This window comes from Emys orbicularis, chromosome 8, assembly GCF_028017835.1.
Source record: "Emys orbicularis isolate rEmyOrb1 chromosome 8, rEmyOrb1.hap1, whole genome shotgun sequence".
NCBI lineage: Eukaryota > Metazoa > Chordata > Testudines > Emydidae > Emys > Emys orbicularis.
This window is the reverse complement of record NC_088690.1, coordinates 33,789,546-33,806,078: the sequence shown is the minus strand read 5'-3', so window position 1 is coordinate 33,806,078 and position 16,533 is coordinate 33,789,546. Positions and strand designations below refer to the sequence as shown.

The 16,533-nt window shown below is 46.9% G+C and overlaps 1 protein-coding gene across 1 annotated transcript in view; it reads left to right on the top strand.

Annotated features, from left to right (window-relative positions):
- HFM1 (helicase for meiosis 1) overlaps positions 1 to 16,533 on the top strand; it is a 99,930-nt gene that overhangs the window by 29,532 nt on the left and 53,865 nt on the right. The window contains exons 11-13 of the mRNA XM_065409361.1: positions 9,488 to 9,531; positions 10,148 to 10,249; positions 12,758 to 12,903. Coding sequence (XP_065265433.1) covers positions 9,488 to 9,531; positions 10,148 to 10,249; positions 12,758 to 12,903 — 292 coding nt within the window. The remainder of the gene's footprint in view (positions 1 to 9,487; positions 9,532 to 10,147; positions 10,250 to 12,757; positions 12,904 to 16,533) is intronic.

The window sequence follows — 16,533 nt, the reverse complement described above, 5'->3', positions numbered from 1 at the left end:
TTGAACAGCCAGGTATCAGGGCTATTAGAGGGGCACAATGGGGGCACTATTCGAATCAGGGAGGCTTTAAGGCACCATTTTAACAATGAGCACTAGTAATGTGACTTTCTATAAAGCACTCTGCCATGCTTTGTTAATTTCCCACCTTGCAAGAAAATGTTGATAATTGCTTCTTGACCATGATTTGTAGTCTGCAAATGTTACAATTGCCACTGTGTATTAATTCTAGCAGCAACCATTGTGTGCAGGAGACAAATAAAGATTGATTATCTTTCAGAGGGTGTGTTTTTATTAAATATCAATTAACAACACACAGAAAACACTTGGTTGAAAGGGAGATAACAGTGAAGGGCAGTCTCCTGATGTAGACTCTCATAGCTGTTTGTAACTCCAGCTATCATTTTGAAACCCATCTGAAGGGATGTAATGAATGGGGTACTGCGACAGGCTGGGAAGATGCAAGGAATGTGTGGGAGAGGTTTGGGGAGGACATGGAAAGCAGTTCTGTATGGGCTGCAGGGAGGGACGAGCACTCATGTATTAGGCCTGCAATACGAATAGGGACTCCAACATCTCTGTATGCACCTCCATCACTTCTGTCAACTGCTTCTGGCCCATTAAAATTTACTCCTGACTCTCCTTCTTCTCCTGCCTCTCTCTTATAATTTTCATTTACTGGTTCTTTCCATGCCCTGTATTCATGTTTTTCTGCGCCTGAGGATTGGAGCACCTCTTGAAATAAAGCAGGAATATTTTGTCAGCGGAAGAAGCATTGTAATGTGTACTGTTTTGTCGATGAAAGCTGACTTTTGTCAACCAAACTCTGTTGTGTAGACAAGGCCTTTGTAATTCTTAAATTGTTCTTTCCCTATTTTAGCCTCAGATCCTACCCCATTTACACTGATGTGCACTATGTTAGGTGTCCGATGTCTGCTAAACTTTTGGGTGAAAACTGAAACAAAAAAGGCATTTAACGCTTAGGCTATTGCTACATTTTTTGTTATTGTCTTTCCCTCCTCGTTGAATAATGGGCCTACCCTGTCCTTGATCTTCCTTTTGCTTCTAATGTATTTGTAAAATGTTTTCTTGTTACTCTTTATGTCCCTAGCTAGTTTAATCTCTTTTTTGTGCCTTGGCCTTTCTAATTTTGTCTCTACATGCTTGCGTTGTTCTTTTTATATTCATCCTTTGTAATTTGACCTAGTTCCACTTTTTAAGTTTCAGATCATTGAAGATCTCATGGTTAAGCCACAGTGGTGTCTTCTTGTATGTTTCTTATGCATTGGAATAGTTTGCTCTTGTGCCCCTTGGCAGTTGTTTTAAAAAAGGAACTACTAACTCTCCTGAACTTTTCCCCCTTAGACTTTCTTCCCATGGGATCTTACCTACCAATTCTCCGAGTTTGCCAAAATCTGCCTTTTTTAAGTCCACTATCTTTATTCTTCTGTTTTCCCTCCTTCCATTTCTTAGAATCATGAACTCTATCTTTTCTTGATCACTTTCACCCAAGCTGCCTTCTGACTTCAAATTCTAAATCAGTTCCTCCCTGTTTGTCAGAATCAAATCTAGAGTAGTCTCGCCCCAGTCACTTTCTCCACATTCTGTAATAAAAAGTTGTCTCCAGTGCATTCCAAAGTTTGTTGAATAATAATCTGTGTCCTGCTGCATTATTTTCCCTACAGATGTCTGGGTAGATGAAGTCTCCAATCACCACCAAGTTCTGTGCTTTGGATGATTTTGTTAGTTTTTAAAAAAGCTTCATCCACCTCTTCTTCCTGGTTAGGTAGTCTATTATAGTTCCCCACTATGACATCACACTTGTTTTTTTTACCCCTTTTATCCTTACCCAGAGACTTTCAACAGGTCTGCCTCCCACTTCTGCCTCAGCCTCAGTGCAAGTGTATACACTTTTGGTATACAACACCTCCTCCCTTTTTAACCTGCTTGTCCTTTCTGAACACATTGAAACCTTGTTTTCCAATATTCCAGTCATGTGAATTATCCCACCAAGTCTTTGTGATGCCAGTTATGTCATAATTGTGATTATTCACTAGTATTTCTAGGTTTTCCTGTTTATTCCCCATACTTCTTATGTTAGTATTCAGACATCTAGAAGGGAAATCTAATGAACATCTTATATTCCTTCTTGTCTGTCCTTTGTCCCTGCTATAATAAAAGCATACGTGTATTCTAGCCATTCTATGGGCCATGTGAAGAGGGTTGGTGGGTTCAATACAATTTCTAGTAGAGAGGTATCTATATCTCAAAATCATTGCGGTTGGCCCCCTTGCTGGGAAATTTCACTAGTGGCCAGGGACTGAATGGACCATGCAGACTGGAATGTGGAATTTCTCGCCACTAGAATGCTCTCTGCAGAATAGGGTTGAGATACATTTATAGGACTGTGTAATCCAACTTGCATTTCTGTTGACTGAGCTATACTTATTTCCTCTAAATAAAGGAATCTCTTCTTGAAGGATGTCTTTTGGGTACTTTTCATGAACATTAAATGCATTTAATATTTTAAATTACCTGTTTTTTGAAGAATAAAAACATTAATTTCCAGTGAGCCTGCAAAGACTTACACATATGAATAGTCCCACTGGATATGGTTTTGTTGAACTACGCACAGATACACGTGCCTAATTTAAGATACTGTAAGTCTTTGCAGGATCAAGTCCTTAGTAAACACAGTCCTAACTTCTGTTAGTGATTATTTATTTCACCAGGTAGTTATATCAAAGCTACATTTTCATTTGTACAACTCCTGGTAGGAATAATAGGAGCTGTGTGTCTTGTTCAATCCCAAATGCATTTATTAGAGCCCAATTCAAGAAGGATGCTTAAGAACGAGTTTAATTCCCATTTTAAATCAATGGGATTTAAGCACATGCTTAAGTGTTTTCTGTAAAATTGATGGACATTTGCACATACTTAAGTACTTTCCTGAATTGAGGCCTACACGTATATTTTAAAACAGTACTTACATTACAGTTTATTTGAAGGCTGTTTTTTTTAAAAACAGATTTCAAATGGATCTTGAGATAATAATGATACAATTCTGTGTTCAGAATTTCAGACACTATTAAACAACTATTAGTAGCCCTCTTCTATATTAATGTCTGTTTGAGAAGTTCTTGAAACTCTTTGAGCCCAGTCATTATTATTACTATTTATTATAATTAATCAGTCAAAACTCTCATTGAAATCAGAGTAGTTTGAAGAAGTGAGTAGAAACTTTGCTTGAGAAAGTACTGCAAGATTATGTCCATAAATGTTTCTTTCCCAAGTCCAAATTCATCAATATTCAAAGAATATTGACATGAATAGCCCAACATTCATGAACAGGCTTACAATGCACACAGTATTTTTACTGTGGGAAAATAATCAGATCCAAATTCTTCAATACTTATTCAGGGCCATATGCACCTCTTCACTTAGGTTGATGTAGTGGAGAGAAACCTGCACAAAGTAAGTGAGATGCAAAAGAAGAGTCGCTCTTTAGCATTCTCTTTCTTTCCCCAAACCTATGGAAGCTATATTAGAGAACTTCTATGATGTTAGGACTCATAGTGAACTCTCATGAGGTTGGTCAGGAGGGGGTCTGATCTGGTGGAGCTGATAGGTAATGCCACTCATTGTGGCATGCTCTCCTCCCAGATTGGTGGAAACATTCCTTACAAATCTGTAGTCACTTTAATGCCACCCATTAGAAGACCCATAAACTCATGTTGCTGCTGAGGGTGATTGTCGTACAAAAGGGAGGAATCAGGGTATGTCTACACTACGAGAGTAGTTCGATTTTACTTAAATCGAATATGTGGAATCGATATTACAAAGTCGAACGTGTGTGTCCACACTAAGGACAGTAATTCGACTTTGTGAGTCCACACTAACGGGGAAAGCGTCGACATTGGAAGCGGTGCACTGTGGGCAGCTATCCCACAGTTCCCGCAGTCCCCGCTGCCCATTGGAATTCTGGGTCGAGCCGCCAATGCCTTCTGGGTAAAAAAATGTGTCGAGGGTGCTTTTGGGTAACTGTCGTCATCCGACCGTCACTCCCGCCCTCCCTCCCTGAAAGCGCCGGCGGGAAATCAGTTCGCGCACTTTTCTGGTCAGTGACAGCGCGGACGCCACAGCACTGCGAGCATGGAGCCCGCTGCGACCATCGCTGCAGTTATGGCCGTTGTCAACACCTCGCAGCTTATCATCCACCTTTCCCAGAGGCAGATGCTGAGAAATCGGGCGAGGAGGCTACAGCAGCGCGGTGAGGACCTGAAGTCTGAGAGTGGCACAGACCTGTCACAAAGCACGGGACCCCGCGCCGAGGACATCATGGTGGCAATGAGTCATGTTGATGTTGTGGAACAGCGATTCTGGGCCCGGGAAACAAGCACGGACTGGTGGGACCGCATAGTGCTGCAGGTCTGGGATGAATCACAGTGGCTGCGAAACTTTCGCATGCGGAAGGGGACTTTCATGGAACTTTGTGATTTGCTGTCCCCTGCCCTGAAGCGCAATGACACCCGGATGCGAGCAGCCCTGACTGTCCAGAAGCGAGTAGCCATAGCCCTCTGGAAGCTTGCAACGCCAGACAGCTACCGGTCAGTCGCGAACCACTTTGGCGTGGGCAAATCTACCGTGGGGGTTGTTGTCATGCAAGTAGCCAACGCAATCGTTGAGGTACTGCTCTCAAAGGTAGTGACCCTGGGAAACGCGCAGGTCATCATAGATGGCTTCGCCGCGATGGGATTCCCAAACTGCGGTGGGGCTATAGATGGAACTCACATCCCTATCCTGGGACCGGACCACCAGGCCAGCCAGTATATCAACCGAAAGGGCTACTTTTCAATGGTGCTGCAAGCACTGGTGGACCATAGGGGACGTTTTACAAACATCAACGTCGGATGGCCGGGCAAGGTTCATGACGCTCGTGTTTTCAGGAACTCAGGTCTGTTTAGACGGCTGCAGGAAGGTATTTACTTCCCGGACCACAAAATAACTCTTGGGGATGTGGAGATGCCTATAGTGATCCTCGGGGACCCAGCCTACCCGCTAATGCCCTGGCTCATGAAGCCCTATACTGGCGCCCTGGACACTGAAAAAGAACTCTTCAACTACCGGCTGAGAAAGTGCAGAATGATGGTGGAGTGTGCTTTTGGCCATCTCAAGGGGAGATGGAGAAGCTTACTGACTCGCTGTGATCTCAGCGAAACCAATATCCCCATTGTTATTGCAGCTTGCTGTGTGCTCCACAATCTCTGTGAGAGCAAGGGGGAGACCTTTATGGCGGGGTGGGAGGTTGAGGCAAATAGCCTGGCTGCTGATTACGCCCACCAGACAGCCGGGCGATTAGAAGAGCCCAGCGGGACGCGCTGTGCATCCGGGAGGCTTTGAAAGCTAGGTTCCTGAGTGAGCAGGGTAACCTGTGACTTTTAAGTTTGTGTACAGAGAAACTGAAGCTGCCCCCGTTTCTTTACCCAGTAAATGTTCAGTATCCTCTCCAGTTACATACCCCGTTCTCCCCCTTCCAACACACGTTTAAAAATAAAATCACTTGAATTTTGTTAATGAACACCGTTTTCTTTATTACTGTTTTCGCGGGAAAGTGTTGAACCTGGGACGCAGACTGTGGTGGGGAGTGGGTGTAGTGTAGTGATGCAAATGACGCTTCTAAACTCCAGGAATGACAGGCTCCGCAGTGGTGGACTGGTTGTTTCAACGGAGCCTGCCACCCCTCCTGTTCGGGACTCTGTGTGTGTGGGGGCTATGTGACTTTGTGGCAGGGGGAGGACGGTTACAGATCCCCTGCTGCGTGGCTCTGTGATCCAGGATAAGGACCGCTGCATAAGATCTCTAACTGCCCTCCCCCGCCACAAAGTCACAGAGCCCCCCCTCCCCCACACAGAACATGAAAACCACCTCCCAGACTGACCAGGGTAACTAGTGACTGCAATGTGTGTGTGCCCTGCTGCTGAACCTGCCCCCGCCTCTGTACCCTGGTAAAGGTGACTGTCCTGTCCAATTACCAACCCCCTTCCCCCCCTTCAGACAGACTCTCCTCTAAAAGAACATGATGGAAACAGTAATTAACAGAAACGTATTTTTTATTAGCAACTACACATGAAACTGGGGGGTGAAACTTGGACGGGGGCTTGGGTGAGGCGGGAAGGAAAGGACTTGTCAAATTTTGGGGAATGAGAGCCTTCTGGTACTTGAGCAGTCTGCAGGGGTGGAGTGAGAGTTTTCACGGACTCTGCCGCCCCTCCTTCTTTGGACTTTGGGTGAGGGGGGTATGGGACTTGGTGGCGGGGGAGGGCGGTTACAGATAGACTGCAGCGGGGCTCTGTCCTCCTGCCTCCGGTCCTGCAGAACATCCACAAGGCGCCGGAGCGTGTCCGTTTGCTCCCTCATTAGTCCAAGCAGCGTTTGAGTCGCTTGCTGGTCTTCCTGCCGCCACCTCTCCTCCCGTTCCATGTGTGATCGGTGCATTTGGGACAAGTTATCCCTCCACTGGGTCTGCTGGGCTGCCTGGGCTCGGGAGCAGCCCATAAGTTCCGAGAACATGTCCTCCCGTGTCCTCTTCTTCCTACGCCTAATCTGCGCTAGCCGCTGGGAGTGTGATGCCAGGCTAGGTCGGGAGACAGTCGCAGCTGGGGGAATGGGAAAAAGGGAGTGAATTCCTCAGAAAGATAAATTTAGTTGTGAACAAAGAACATAGTCTTTCTCTGTGAACAAGACCATGCACAGCACCTATCACATGCGCACTCAGGACAAGGTCGAATTTTCGGCCTTCGCATTCAGTGCCTGGGGTCTTGCAGTGCAGATCAGAGAAGCGGGGCAGGACACCGGAATTTGTGTAGCAGGCCGACATGGTAAGCTGTAGACTTGTGGCTGCTTAAAACTTTAATAATAGCACTGGCCTCCTTTCACGTTGAAAGCAATGCCAGTCCCTGCTGCCAGCAATCCGGCAAGCATGAACTCTGCCCCTGTCCCACCCCCTCGCGGCTGTCCCAGGGAAAGATCCCTGTATGCTGCCCTCTCCCGCCTCCACCGCGTGGCTGTAAACCGCCGGTTACAGTTCTGTAAAGGAACAGGCAAGCAGTCCCAATACTAACATTCCCCTACCTAATTCAAAGCAGGTCACCATGAGCGACATCACTCTGATGAGGATTTCAGAGACGGAAAAAGAAAGGATGTTTCGGGAAAGCCTGCAAAGACCAGGGCCGTATGCCGCCATGCTCTGCAGGGCAATGATCCCGGAGTACTTGCTTGTCTCCTGGCGTGGAAATGTTTCCTACTACGGAGGACCCAATAAGGCCGCTCTCCCCAGGAACCTGATGCAAAGGCTTTCCAATTACCTCCAGGAGAGCTTCGTGGAGATGTCCCTGGAGGATTTCAGCTCTATCCCCGGACATATAGACCGGATTTTACTGTAGCTGCACTGGCAGGGACTAAACAGTAGAGCGGCTTGGGCAGAACAATCATGCTAAACCGGACATTGTTAGATTTTTTTTTCAGTAGTTGCACTGCCAGGGACTGAAACGTTAAGCGCCTAGGGCAAAGTAATCATGCAAAACCCATTGTTAATATTCCTGTTCTGTTAAAAATAAATGTTTAGATGTTTTAAACACTTACTGAGTGATCCTTCCCCTGATTCTGTGTCCGGGTTAACGTCTGGGGACGGTTGGTAGGGGATCTCTGTAAGGGTGATGAAGAGATCCTGGTTGTCGGGGAAATCAGCGTTGTAAGCGCTGTCGACTGCCTCGTCCTCCTCATCTCCTTCCTCATCTTCCCCGTCCGCTAACATGTCCGAGGAAGCGGCCGTCAACAATATCCCATCCTAAGAGTCCACGGTCAGTGGTGGGGTAGTGGTGGCGGCCGCACCTAGGATGGAATGCAGTGCCTTGTAGAAACGGGTTGTCTGGAGCTGGGATCTGGAGCGTCCGTTTGCCTCTTTGGTCTTCTGGTAGCCTTGTCTCAGCTCCTTGATTTTCACTCGGCACTGCGTTGCATCCCGGCTGTATCCTCTCTCTGCCATGGCTTTAGAGATCTTCTCGTAGATCTTTGCATTCCGTCTTTTCGATCGCAGCTCGGAAAGCACGGACTCATCGCCCCACACAGCGATCAGATCCAAGACTTCCCGATCAGTCCATGCTGGGGCCCTCTTTCTATTCTGGGATTGCACGGCCATCTCTGCTGGAGAGCTCTGCATCGTTGCCAGTGCTGCTGAGCTCGCCACGATGTCCAAACAGGAAATGAGATTCAAACTGCCCAGACAGGAAAAGGAATTCAAATTTTCCCGGGGCTTTTCCTGTGTGGCTGGTCAGAGCATCCGAGCTCGGACTGCTGTCCAGAGCGTCAACAGAGTGGTGCACTGTGGGATAGCTCCCGGAGCTATTAGCGTCGATTTCCATCCACACCTAGCCTAATTCGACATGGCCATGTCGAATTTAGCGCTACTCCCCTCGTTGGGGAGGAGTACAGAAGTCGAATTTAAGAGACCTCTATGTCGAACTAAATAGCTTCGTGGTGTGGACGGGTGCAGAGTTAATTTGATGTAACGGCGCTAAATTCGATATAAACTCCTAGTGTAGACCAGGCCTCAGTGAATGAGGGAAAGTAGCCTCAAAGAACAGTGTGAAGGGGCAGTTGCTTGTGAGTGGATCCTTGGCAGATATGCAGTTCGGAGGTTACTCTCCGTGTTTTCTCCACGGCTCACTTCATAGAGTTTCTGGCACTCACGGTCTTCCTCTTGTAGATTTTACCGTGGGAGGATGCAATAATGAAATTTAGGTTTTGCCTATAAGGAGGGTTATCGTGTGGCAACCTGGGGTGTAAATGTACAGTGCACTTGCCTGCTCTGAACTAAATTGTATGTGGATCTGTTGCTGTGCACTAAAACTCCCATAGTGCTCTTTGACTTACTGCTGTTTGAATCAGCAGTAAGTGAAAGTGCTCTACAGAACTTTCAGTATGTGGTAGCAGGGTCCACACGGTCAGTTAGTGCATGAAATGCTGAAGTGCTGTAGATTTACAACCCAGGTTCCTGGATATTAATTCTCTATCTAAACATACAGACATTACTCAAACAATGGGAGATTTGCCTGAGTTTGGATTACAGGATTTAGTCGTTTAAAAACAAACAGATTTTAGTTTCAAGTATCCAAAAGGTAATTATAAGTGAGAAAATTATTTAAAAATTATGCCATATACATTGACCTTTTAGTATTCTAAAATGTAGATATGAAATAGGACTGTATTGAAAAACACAAGGATGTGAGAAATAAGGACAAATTAATTTAAACAGAAGAATAAATCTTATGACTCTTAATGAGTGTAACTGCTGGAATCAAAGTTTAATGTCATTATGCAGGATATCATTGTGCTTTTTTAAAAACACGTTGGTATGTCTTCATATTGTATATAAATTAGTAAAAATGCTTTATAATTTTGGGTTTAAAATTCTTGTTTCATTTTTATGTAGATTACAAAAGTGTGCAAATTCAACAAAAGATACCAAAGTGAGAGGTAAGTACAACAATTATAGGCAGCGAGTTTTATATGAGCCCGTGGTGCCCATGCTCCACCAGTATTTAAGAACATGGGCCCGGCTCCATCAGTGTTTGAGCTTACCGCACTTTGGGGGTCCCTGCGCTTCAGGGGAACGCAGAGTCCAGCGTGGCCTGGGGGGTTAGCGAACGACCCGGCCCCAGCCCACCCCATCCCACTCCGCTCCGCCCCACCGGCTCCCGGTGTTGCTCGGGGGAGGGGGTGGAAGCTGGAAAGAGGCGGGGCAGGGGCTTGGGGGAAGGGGTGGAATGGGGACAGGGAGGGGGCAGAGCAGGGGCGGGCTGTGGCTGGGTTGCTTGCTGCTGTCAGTGCCAGGCCCCCCACTAATTCCCCAGGCTACCATGGACCCTGCATCCCTGTGAAGCGCGGAGACCCCCAAAGCACGGGGCCCAGGGCGGTTGCCCCGGTCCATCCTATGGATGGGATGGCTCTGCGTGGACCCGTTCTGGGAACCACCAAAAATTATACAAACCTGGCACCCATGTACAACAATGCTAATTTTTGCCAACATGAATTAATAATATTTGCTTGACGAAAGATAGTAAAGGCAATGGATATAATATTTCTTTTTCAGATCTTTTAATGTGTGGTGTGGCTTATCATCATGCTGGTATGGAACTATCTGATAGAAAAATAATTGAAGGAGCTTTTACCAGGGGAGACTTACCAGTACTTTGTAAGTAAACTTAAACATTTGAAAGTCAAAATGTTGTTACTATATTTTTTCTTTTTAAATATAGTGAGGAGATTCGTATTTGGAAAAAGTAAACGTTATGATTCTTTCACTTATTTTTATGACATGAAATCCATGATGATAGAGAGTATGGTTCTGCAGCCTGTATACGAGTAGGTCAATTTGTTTCAATAAGTATTTAGGACATTTTACGTGCTACTACAGTATAAATGATACTAATACTCACGTGAGGCTGCATGACTGGGCCTGTACTTTAGGGTTTGATCCTGCATTCCTAAGTCCCATTAACTTCAGTTTTTCTTTTCCCTTCAAAAATAAATTCTGGTCAGAATATGACTTCTTCATTGAGGAAGAATAATACCAGTTGAAAATGGAAAGCCAACTCTTTAGTTCTAATCATGTTATCCTATTCTTCTTAAAGAAAATGGATTGAACATGTGAAAAATATTATCTAAATATGACCAGATTCTTCAAGTAAATCAACACACTTGTGATTTACTCAGGGGTGAAAGTAACTTAAAAGACTTACCGGTACACAGGGCAGCCAGGCTCCTGGGCAAGATGGGGGGCAGCTCTGGGCCCTGGAAGGGGTGGGGCCTCGGGCAGAAGGGGCAGGGCTTATTTTCACCTCTGGATTTACTAATATGTCTTTTGTGTTTGACGCTGTGTGATGGGTGGCCAGACATAGTAGTCAGACCCTAAAGTCTTCAGTTACAAGACAGGAGTCAAGAATCAGTTGAGTTGGGACACTGGGAGATCAGAATCAGGAGACAAACTAGAGATCAGAACACGAGTTGGGAACTAGAGTCAGGTTGGGTCCGGATACCAGATGTAAGGATCCGTGGACTAGAACCTAGGTCTGCAGATCCTGGGATAGCTGACATTCCCACAGTACCACTGGGAAGGCTTGCAGAGCCACATCCAGGGAGCATTGTGGAAAGTAGGCATCACAGGAAGTACCTCCCAAATGACCCAGAGTGAGAGTACCCTGCAGCCCTCTGATTGATGAAGTGCACTATTTAACCCAGGTAGGTGCCTCAGGAAGTTGTCTGGGCAACCACACAGACTTCTGGCCTGCTGCAACTCCAGACTTCACCTCATCTTCTGATCTCTGGTCTCTGATTCTAGCCTGACCCTGACTCTTGCTTAATGAACCCAGCTGTAGCGATTCCTCTGATCCCTGTTCATTGACTTCCATCCTTGACATGTGGACCCCACCCCAGCTGTGATTGCTAGGCAAGACTGCCTACACTCTGGTCCCTTACACCAGGGAGTCAGGAGCAGGGGACAAAATGGAGGTCAGGAACCACCAGTCAGGTGCCAGGAGTTAAGCAGGTCAGACTGACAGGAGATCAAGCTGGGGAAGCACGAGTAGATAGTGGGGATTGGGACAAAGCAAGGGGGTGGAGCCTTGTTGTTCAGATGGCTTCCTGTTGCTGGCTTAAGTAGGGACAGTGGGCCAAATAGCCACTTGGGGACTCCACAAATCAGACCTTAGGGGCAGAATCTCACCAATGGGGGTGAGCTTCATGGTTCTCAAGTAGGCTGTTGCTAGAATACTACCATGTGGAGGGTTGGAGCCTGGTTGCTCCTATGCAGAGGTGGATTAAGCTTTTGTGGGGCCTAGGGCCCTGGGCCAGAGCAAGTGGTGGCCCCTCCCCGCCCCTTCTGCCTGCAGTCGTCCCCCCCACGCACTTCTTCTGGGGAAGTGGAGTTGGGGTGTGGGGGCTTGCCCCGCTCCGCCTGCCTGACATTCCTGCTGGGGAGCAGGGTTGGGGCGTGGGGGCTTCCCCTGCTCCCCAGCAGTAGCAGTGGGCGAGCGGAACGTGGCAAGTCCCTGCATCCCAACCCCATTCCCCAGCAGGAGCGTGGGGACCCCCATTTTTCCAGGGTCCCGTACAGGCCCAGTGGCTAATCTGCCACTGCTCTAATGAACCTTGTGGTCCTGGAGTTTGAGACTGGTGGGTCATGAAAAATACATTATTATGAGAATTATTTTAGTACTATAGATGTGCATGTCACTTTACAGGCAAATTAAAAGACCCGAAAACTGTCCTTAAGTATACAGTCACTACAAAACAGGATGAAGTAATGGCTATATTCAAACAGTTCCTGAACTATTTGTATTGAATGATTAGCAATTACTTCAATGTGATTTTGGTGCACGAGGAATGAAAGACTGGACCCTGATTTACCTGTAAATGTTAACAAATATTTAAATACAAATATGTTGGCTATATTTAGTTTTTAAGGGAGCATTTGACAACACAGAAATCATGATCAGATACACTGAAATACTGCATATGAATGTATATACAGATTATGGGCCCTATGAGCTCTTCAGTGCCCTTTCCTCCCATTGATTTCATTAGAGTTGAGAGTGCTTAGCACCTCACAGGATTGGACCATATATTTGCTGCTTTATTTAAAATCTTGCTAGTATACCGAATACTGTTTATTATTAAATTAATATGCTTTAATCTGATTCAGTTACTACTAGTACCTTAGCTATGGGAGTAAATTTACCCGCACACCTGGTAGTTATAAAATCTACAATGCACTATGTTGGAGGAATGTTTCAAGAATACAGTGAAACAGATATTCTGCAAATGATTGGGAGAGCAGGGAGGCCTCAAGTAAGTTAACTGTGTATTTTATATTAATGCTTTCTAAATTTGGCTTAGTAAAAGCTACAGTCTACACTTGACAAATAAATAAAAAATACCCACAACTTAAGGGATAGCATTTGCTTTTTAAAGATTTATTTGTAAGTGAATTATTGAGTTAAAATAATACTGAACAAAGAGAACTGTGTGACACTGTAGACAGATCAATGGAGATCTCCATTGATCTGTGTGCAACTGTAGTCCAAAAAGCAAGATGTTAGATTGCCTAAGGAATGGAAAGTTGAATAATATGGCAAATATTATAATACCTTTTATATAAATTGTGCAGCTTCATTTGGAATAGTGTGTGTAGTACTGAGAAGGACATCACAGAGCTCTTGCATATTATTTAAATAGAACTAAAAGTTTTTGAAAATTATCTAGATCATTTGTGTTTTATGCTAAAAATCACATGGGTCATATTGTGTCTCCCTAAACCACTGGTTTTCAACCTGTGTTCTGCAGACCCCCAGTTTCCAAAGGGGTCCACACCTCCATTAGAAACTTTTAAGAGGTCTGCAAATTTAAAAAGATTGAAATCCACTGCCATAAACTGTTTCTAAATGGATTAAAAAATGTATTGTTGAATGTTACACATTAGCAGAAATTCCTGTACCTATGATGGTATGATCTCATTCTACCAGAGCTGTGGCAGCCTCTTTTGCTTGCCTTAAGCAAGTCCCTGTTACTGAAATTTCCAGGGCTGCAACGTGGAGTTTTTCATCAAGTGCTTGCTCATGTCCATTCCATTAGGTAGGTGTGTGCTTGCCCCGAGTACTGCCACTGGAAAATTTTCCCTCAGTGGTATCCATCAGGTCAGCTCTGCTGCCCCCTGGAGTTGCATGCTCCTAGGACCAGTATAAAGGGTCCTGCCAGGAGCCACAGCCCTCTCAGTTCCTTCTTACTGCCTGTGACCGTCGCTGGAACTACCTTATCCTTGCAATCTGCAAGTACACCCTGAGTGGACTTTTTCAACCCTATATTGTATATAGTTATCTCTTGTTGTTAGTAGTTAAATTTCTGTTATTAGATAGATTAGTGGAGTTAGTCTCTGCCTGGTGCTGGGGCATGCCTTGGTCTCCAGGTTTTAAGTCTTGTGCCTCATGCCACAAGCCTATGCCTGTGAGTGACACCCATTCCAGTTGCCTTAAGTGACTGGGGGAAGCTCACATATAAGAACGTTGTAAGATCTGTAAAGACTTCAGGCCCTGCACCAAAAAGGATACAGACTCCAGACTGAGATTTATCCTAATGGAGGCAGCGCTAAGGCCTCCATCGGCACCGGACCACTCAGACTTGGCACCAAGCACTTCAGTCTCAATAAGGAGTGCTCCGGCTACTCTTTGAGATCCTCAGCGCTGCTCTTCATCACTGGCACTGAGAAAAGATGCTCCTTCTACCTTTCGAGAGCCTTGGCACCATCCACCATCTCCGGTGCCAAAGAAAAATGCTCCAGTGAGAGAACCTCGGCACCACGCTCCATCACTGGTACCGAGGAAGAAATAGAAGAAGACTGATAGTGGTCTATCCCCATCTCCGAGGTCAGCGGGGCAGGGAAACACTAGGAGAGTGCGACCTGCGTTGGGACACTCCACAGCTTCAACAACCTGTGCAGTGCCGTTGACTCCAGCCCCAGAGTGGGTACTGTTGAGTCCCGTACCAATGAACTCACCACCGCAGGAGAGCCACTGGAGATACTTTGTTGGCAGTACTATCGACGCCAGACACATTTGCCGCAGTGAGAGACCTACTCACACTGCCAGTACCAGCGTCTCCAGCTATGCAGGAGCTGACAGCAGTGGCACTGATGGGAAACAACCTCAGCGGCACTGAGGCCCCAGGTGTCTTCAAAAGAGAAACAGTCCCTCTCAGCACTGCTCGCTGGCACTGATTAGCACCGCTCCTCCCTTGTCTTCAGGAGGGGAGTCTTCGGAGACAGAGTCGAAGGCTGAGTCATATATCTCTCGCAGGAACTGACTCTGTCACTCCAATTAGCACTATCCTGCCATGGACCCAAGCCAAGGCATCCCATCCACAGTGTGGCCCCCGGGGCAGTGGCAGATGCAGTTCAGTGGCCATTCTGGAACCCCTGAGCTTTCCGGACAATGCAGAGGACTCGTTGCAGAAGGTCATACTCCATGGTGTCTAAGTCCAGAGCACTTCCACTGCTCCACTCAGAGCAGGACCCAGGCTTCAGTACTGAGGCCAGTGCCAAATAGCAAGAGCCAGCACCTTGAGACCTGTCTGGTGCTGAGTGTGAAGAACAGTGCCCCCTACCAGTACAGGCTTCCTCCTCTTCTCCTCATGAGACTGTGGTGGGAGCAGATGTAGCACCCTCCCAGGATGACTACAAGGCTCATCAGAAGCTCCTTAAGAGAGGGGCTCAAAACCTGGAGATCCAAGTAGAAGAGATCAGGGAGTCCTAGTGGACATTCTAATAGTCACAGCCCATCAAGAGTGGCATTGCCCCTTAACAAGGCCATTATGGACCCCATCAAGACATCATGGCAGGCCCCAGCATCTCTTCAGCCAACAGCAAAGAAAACCGAAAACAAATACTTTATCCCAGCTAAGGGTTGTGAGTTTCTTTTACACATATCCACCACTGGGCTTTTTGGTGGTGTCAACAGCCAGTGAGGGGGGAAAACGGGCTACAGGGGCCAACCCCCAATTAGACCTTTTTGGCAGAGAGAGCTGTTCAACAGGGGGCCTCCAGCTCAGGATCATGAATCAGCAGGCATTCCTGGGCAAGTACGATTTTAATTTCTGGGATTCCATGCTGAAATTTAAGGAGTTATTACCTCAAGAGTCCAGACAAGAATTTGTAGCTCCTGTGGAGAAAGGCAAATTGGTGCAAAGGCATCCTTGCAAGCAGCCTTGGATAATGCAGACTCTGCAGTCCAATCTATGGCCTCAGCGGTGGCAATGCACAGAAGCTCATGGTTTCAATCCTCGGGCATGCTGCATGAGGTCCAACAGACCTTGCAGGACCTTCCTTTTGTGGGCACATCACCCTTTTCTGAGCAGACAGACTCCAAGCTGCACAGCCTAAAGGACTCAAGAGCCACTGTACAAGGGTTTGCCGGGGCTCAACCCCCTCCGGGGCGGTGGGGAGCCACACCGGCTCCCTACACACAGTTAAGGTTCGGGGGAATTAGTCTGGCTGTGGGGTCTTCCTCGGCAGCCCTTGCAGAACTAGAACAAACACCGTAAGCCCAGGCCCTGGGTCAGGGCGGGGCAACAAGGAGTCCGATGCTCAGGCCCTCAGGCAGGACTGAGCAACCACAATACAATAGAAATAGGTCCAGGTCCTGGGTCAGGGCGGGGCAACAGTGAGTCAGGGGCTCAGGCCCTCAGGCAGGGCTGAGCAACAACAGTAGGCCCAAGCCTCCACAGGCCTGGGAGACTGCCACCCACAAGTTGGGCAGAAGACCCACTGCTGTGTCAGTGGGGATCCTGGCCGCAACACACTGACATGGGCTCTGGTAGTGCTGCAGCCAGACTAGGGTCGGCTGCCCCTGGGCTACTTCCAGACTCCCCCTCGGGTAGTACCTGGGTCAGGGTGTTGTCCTCTGGGGGGTCCAGCACCATGGGTTCTTC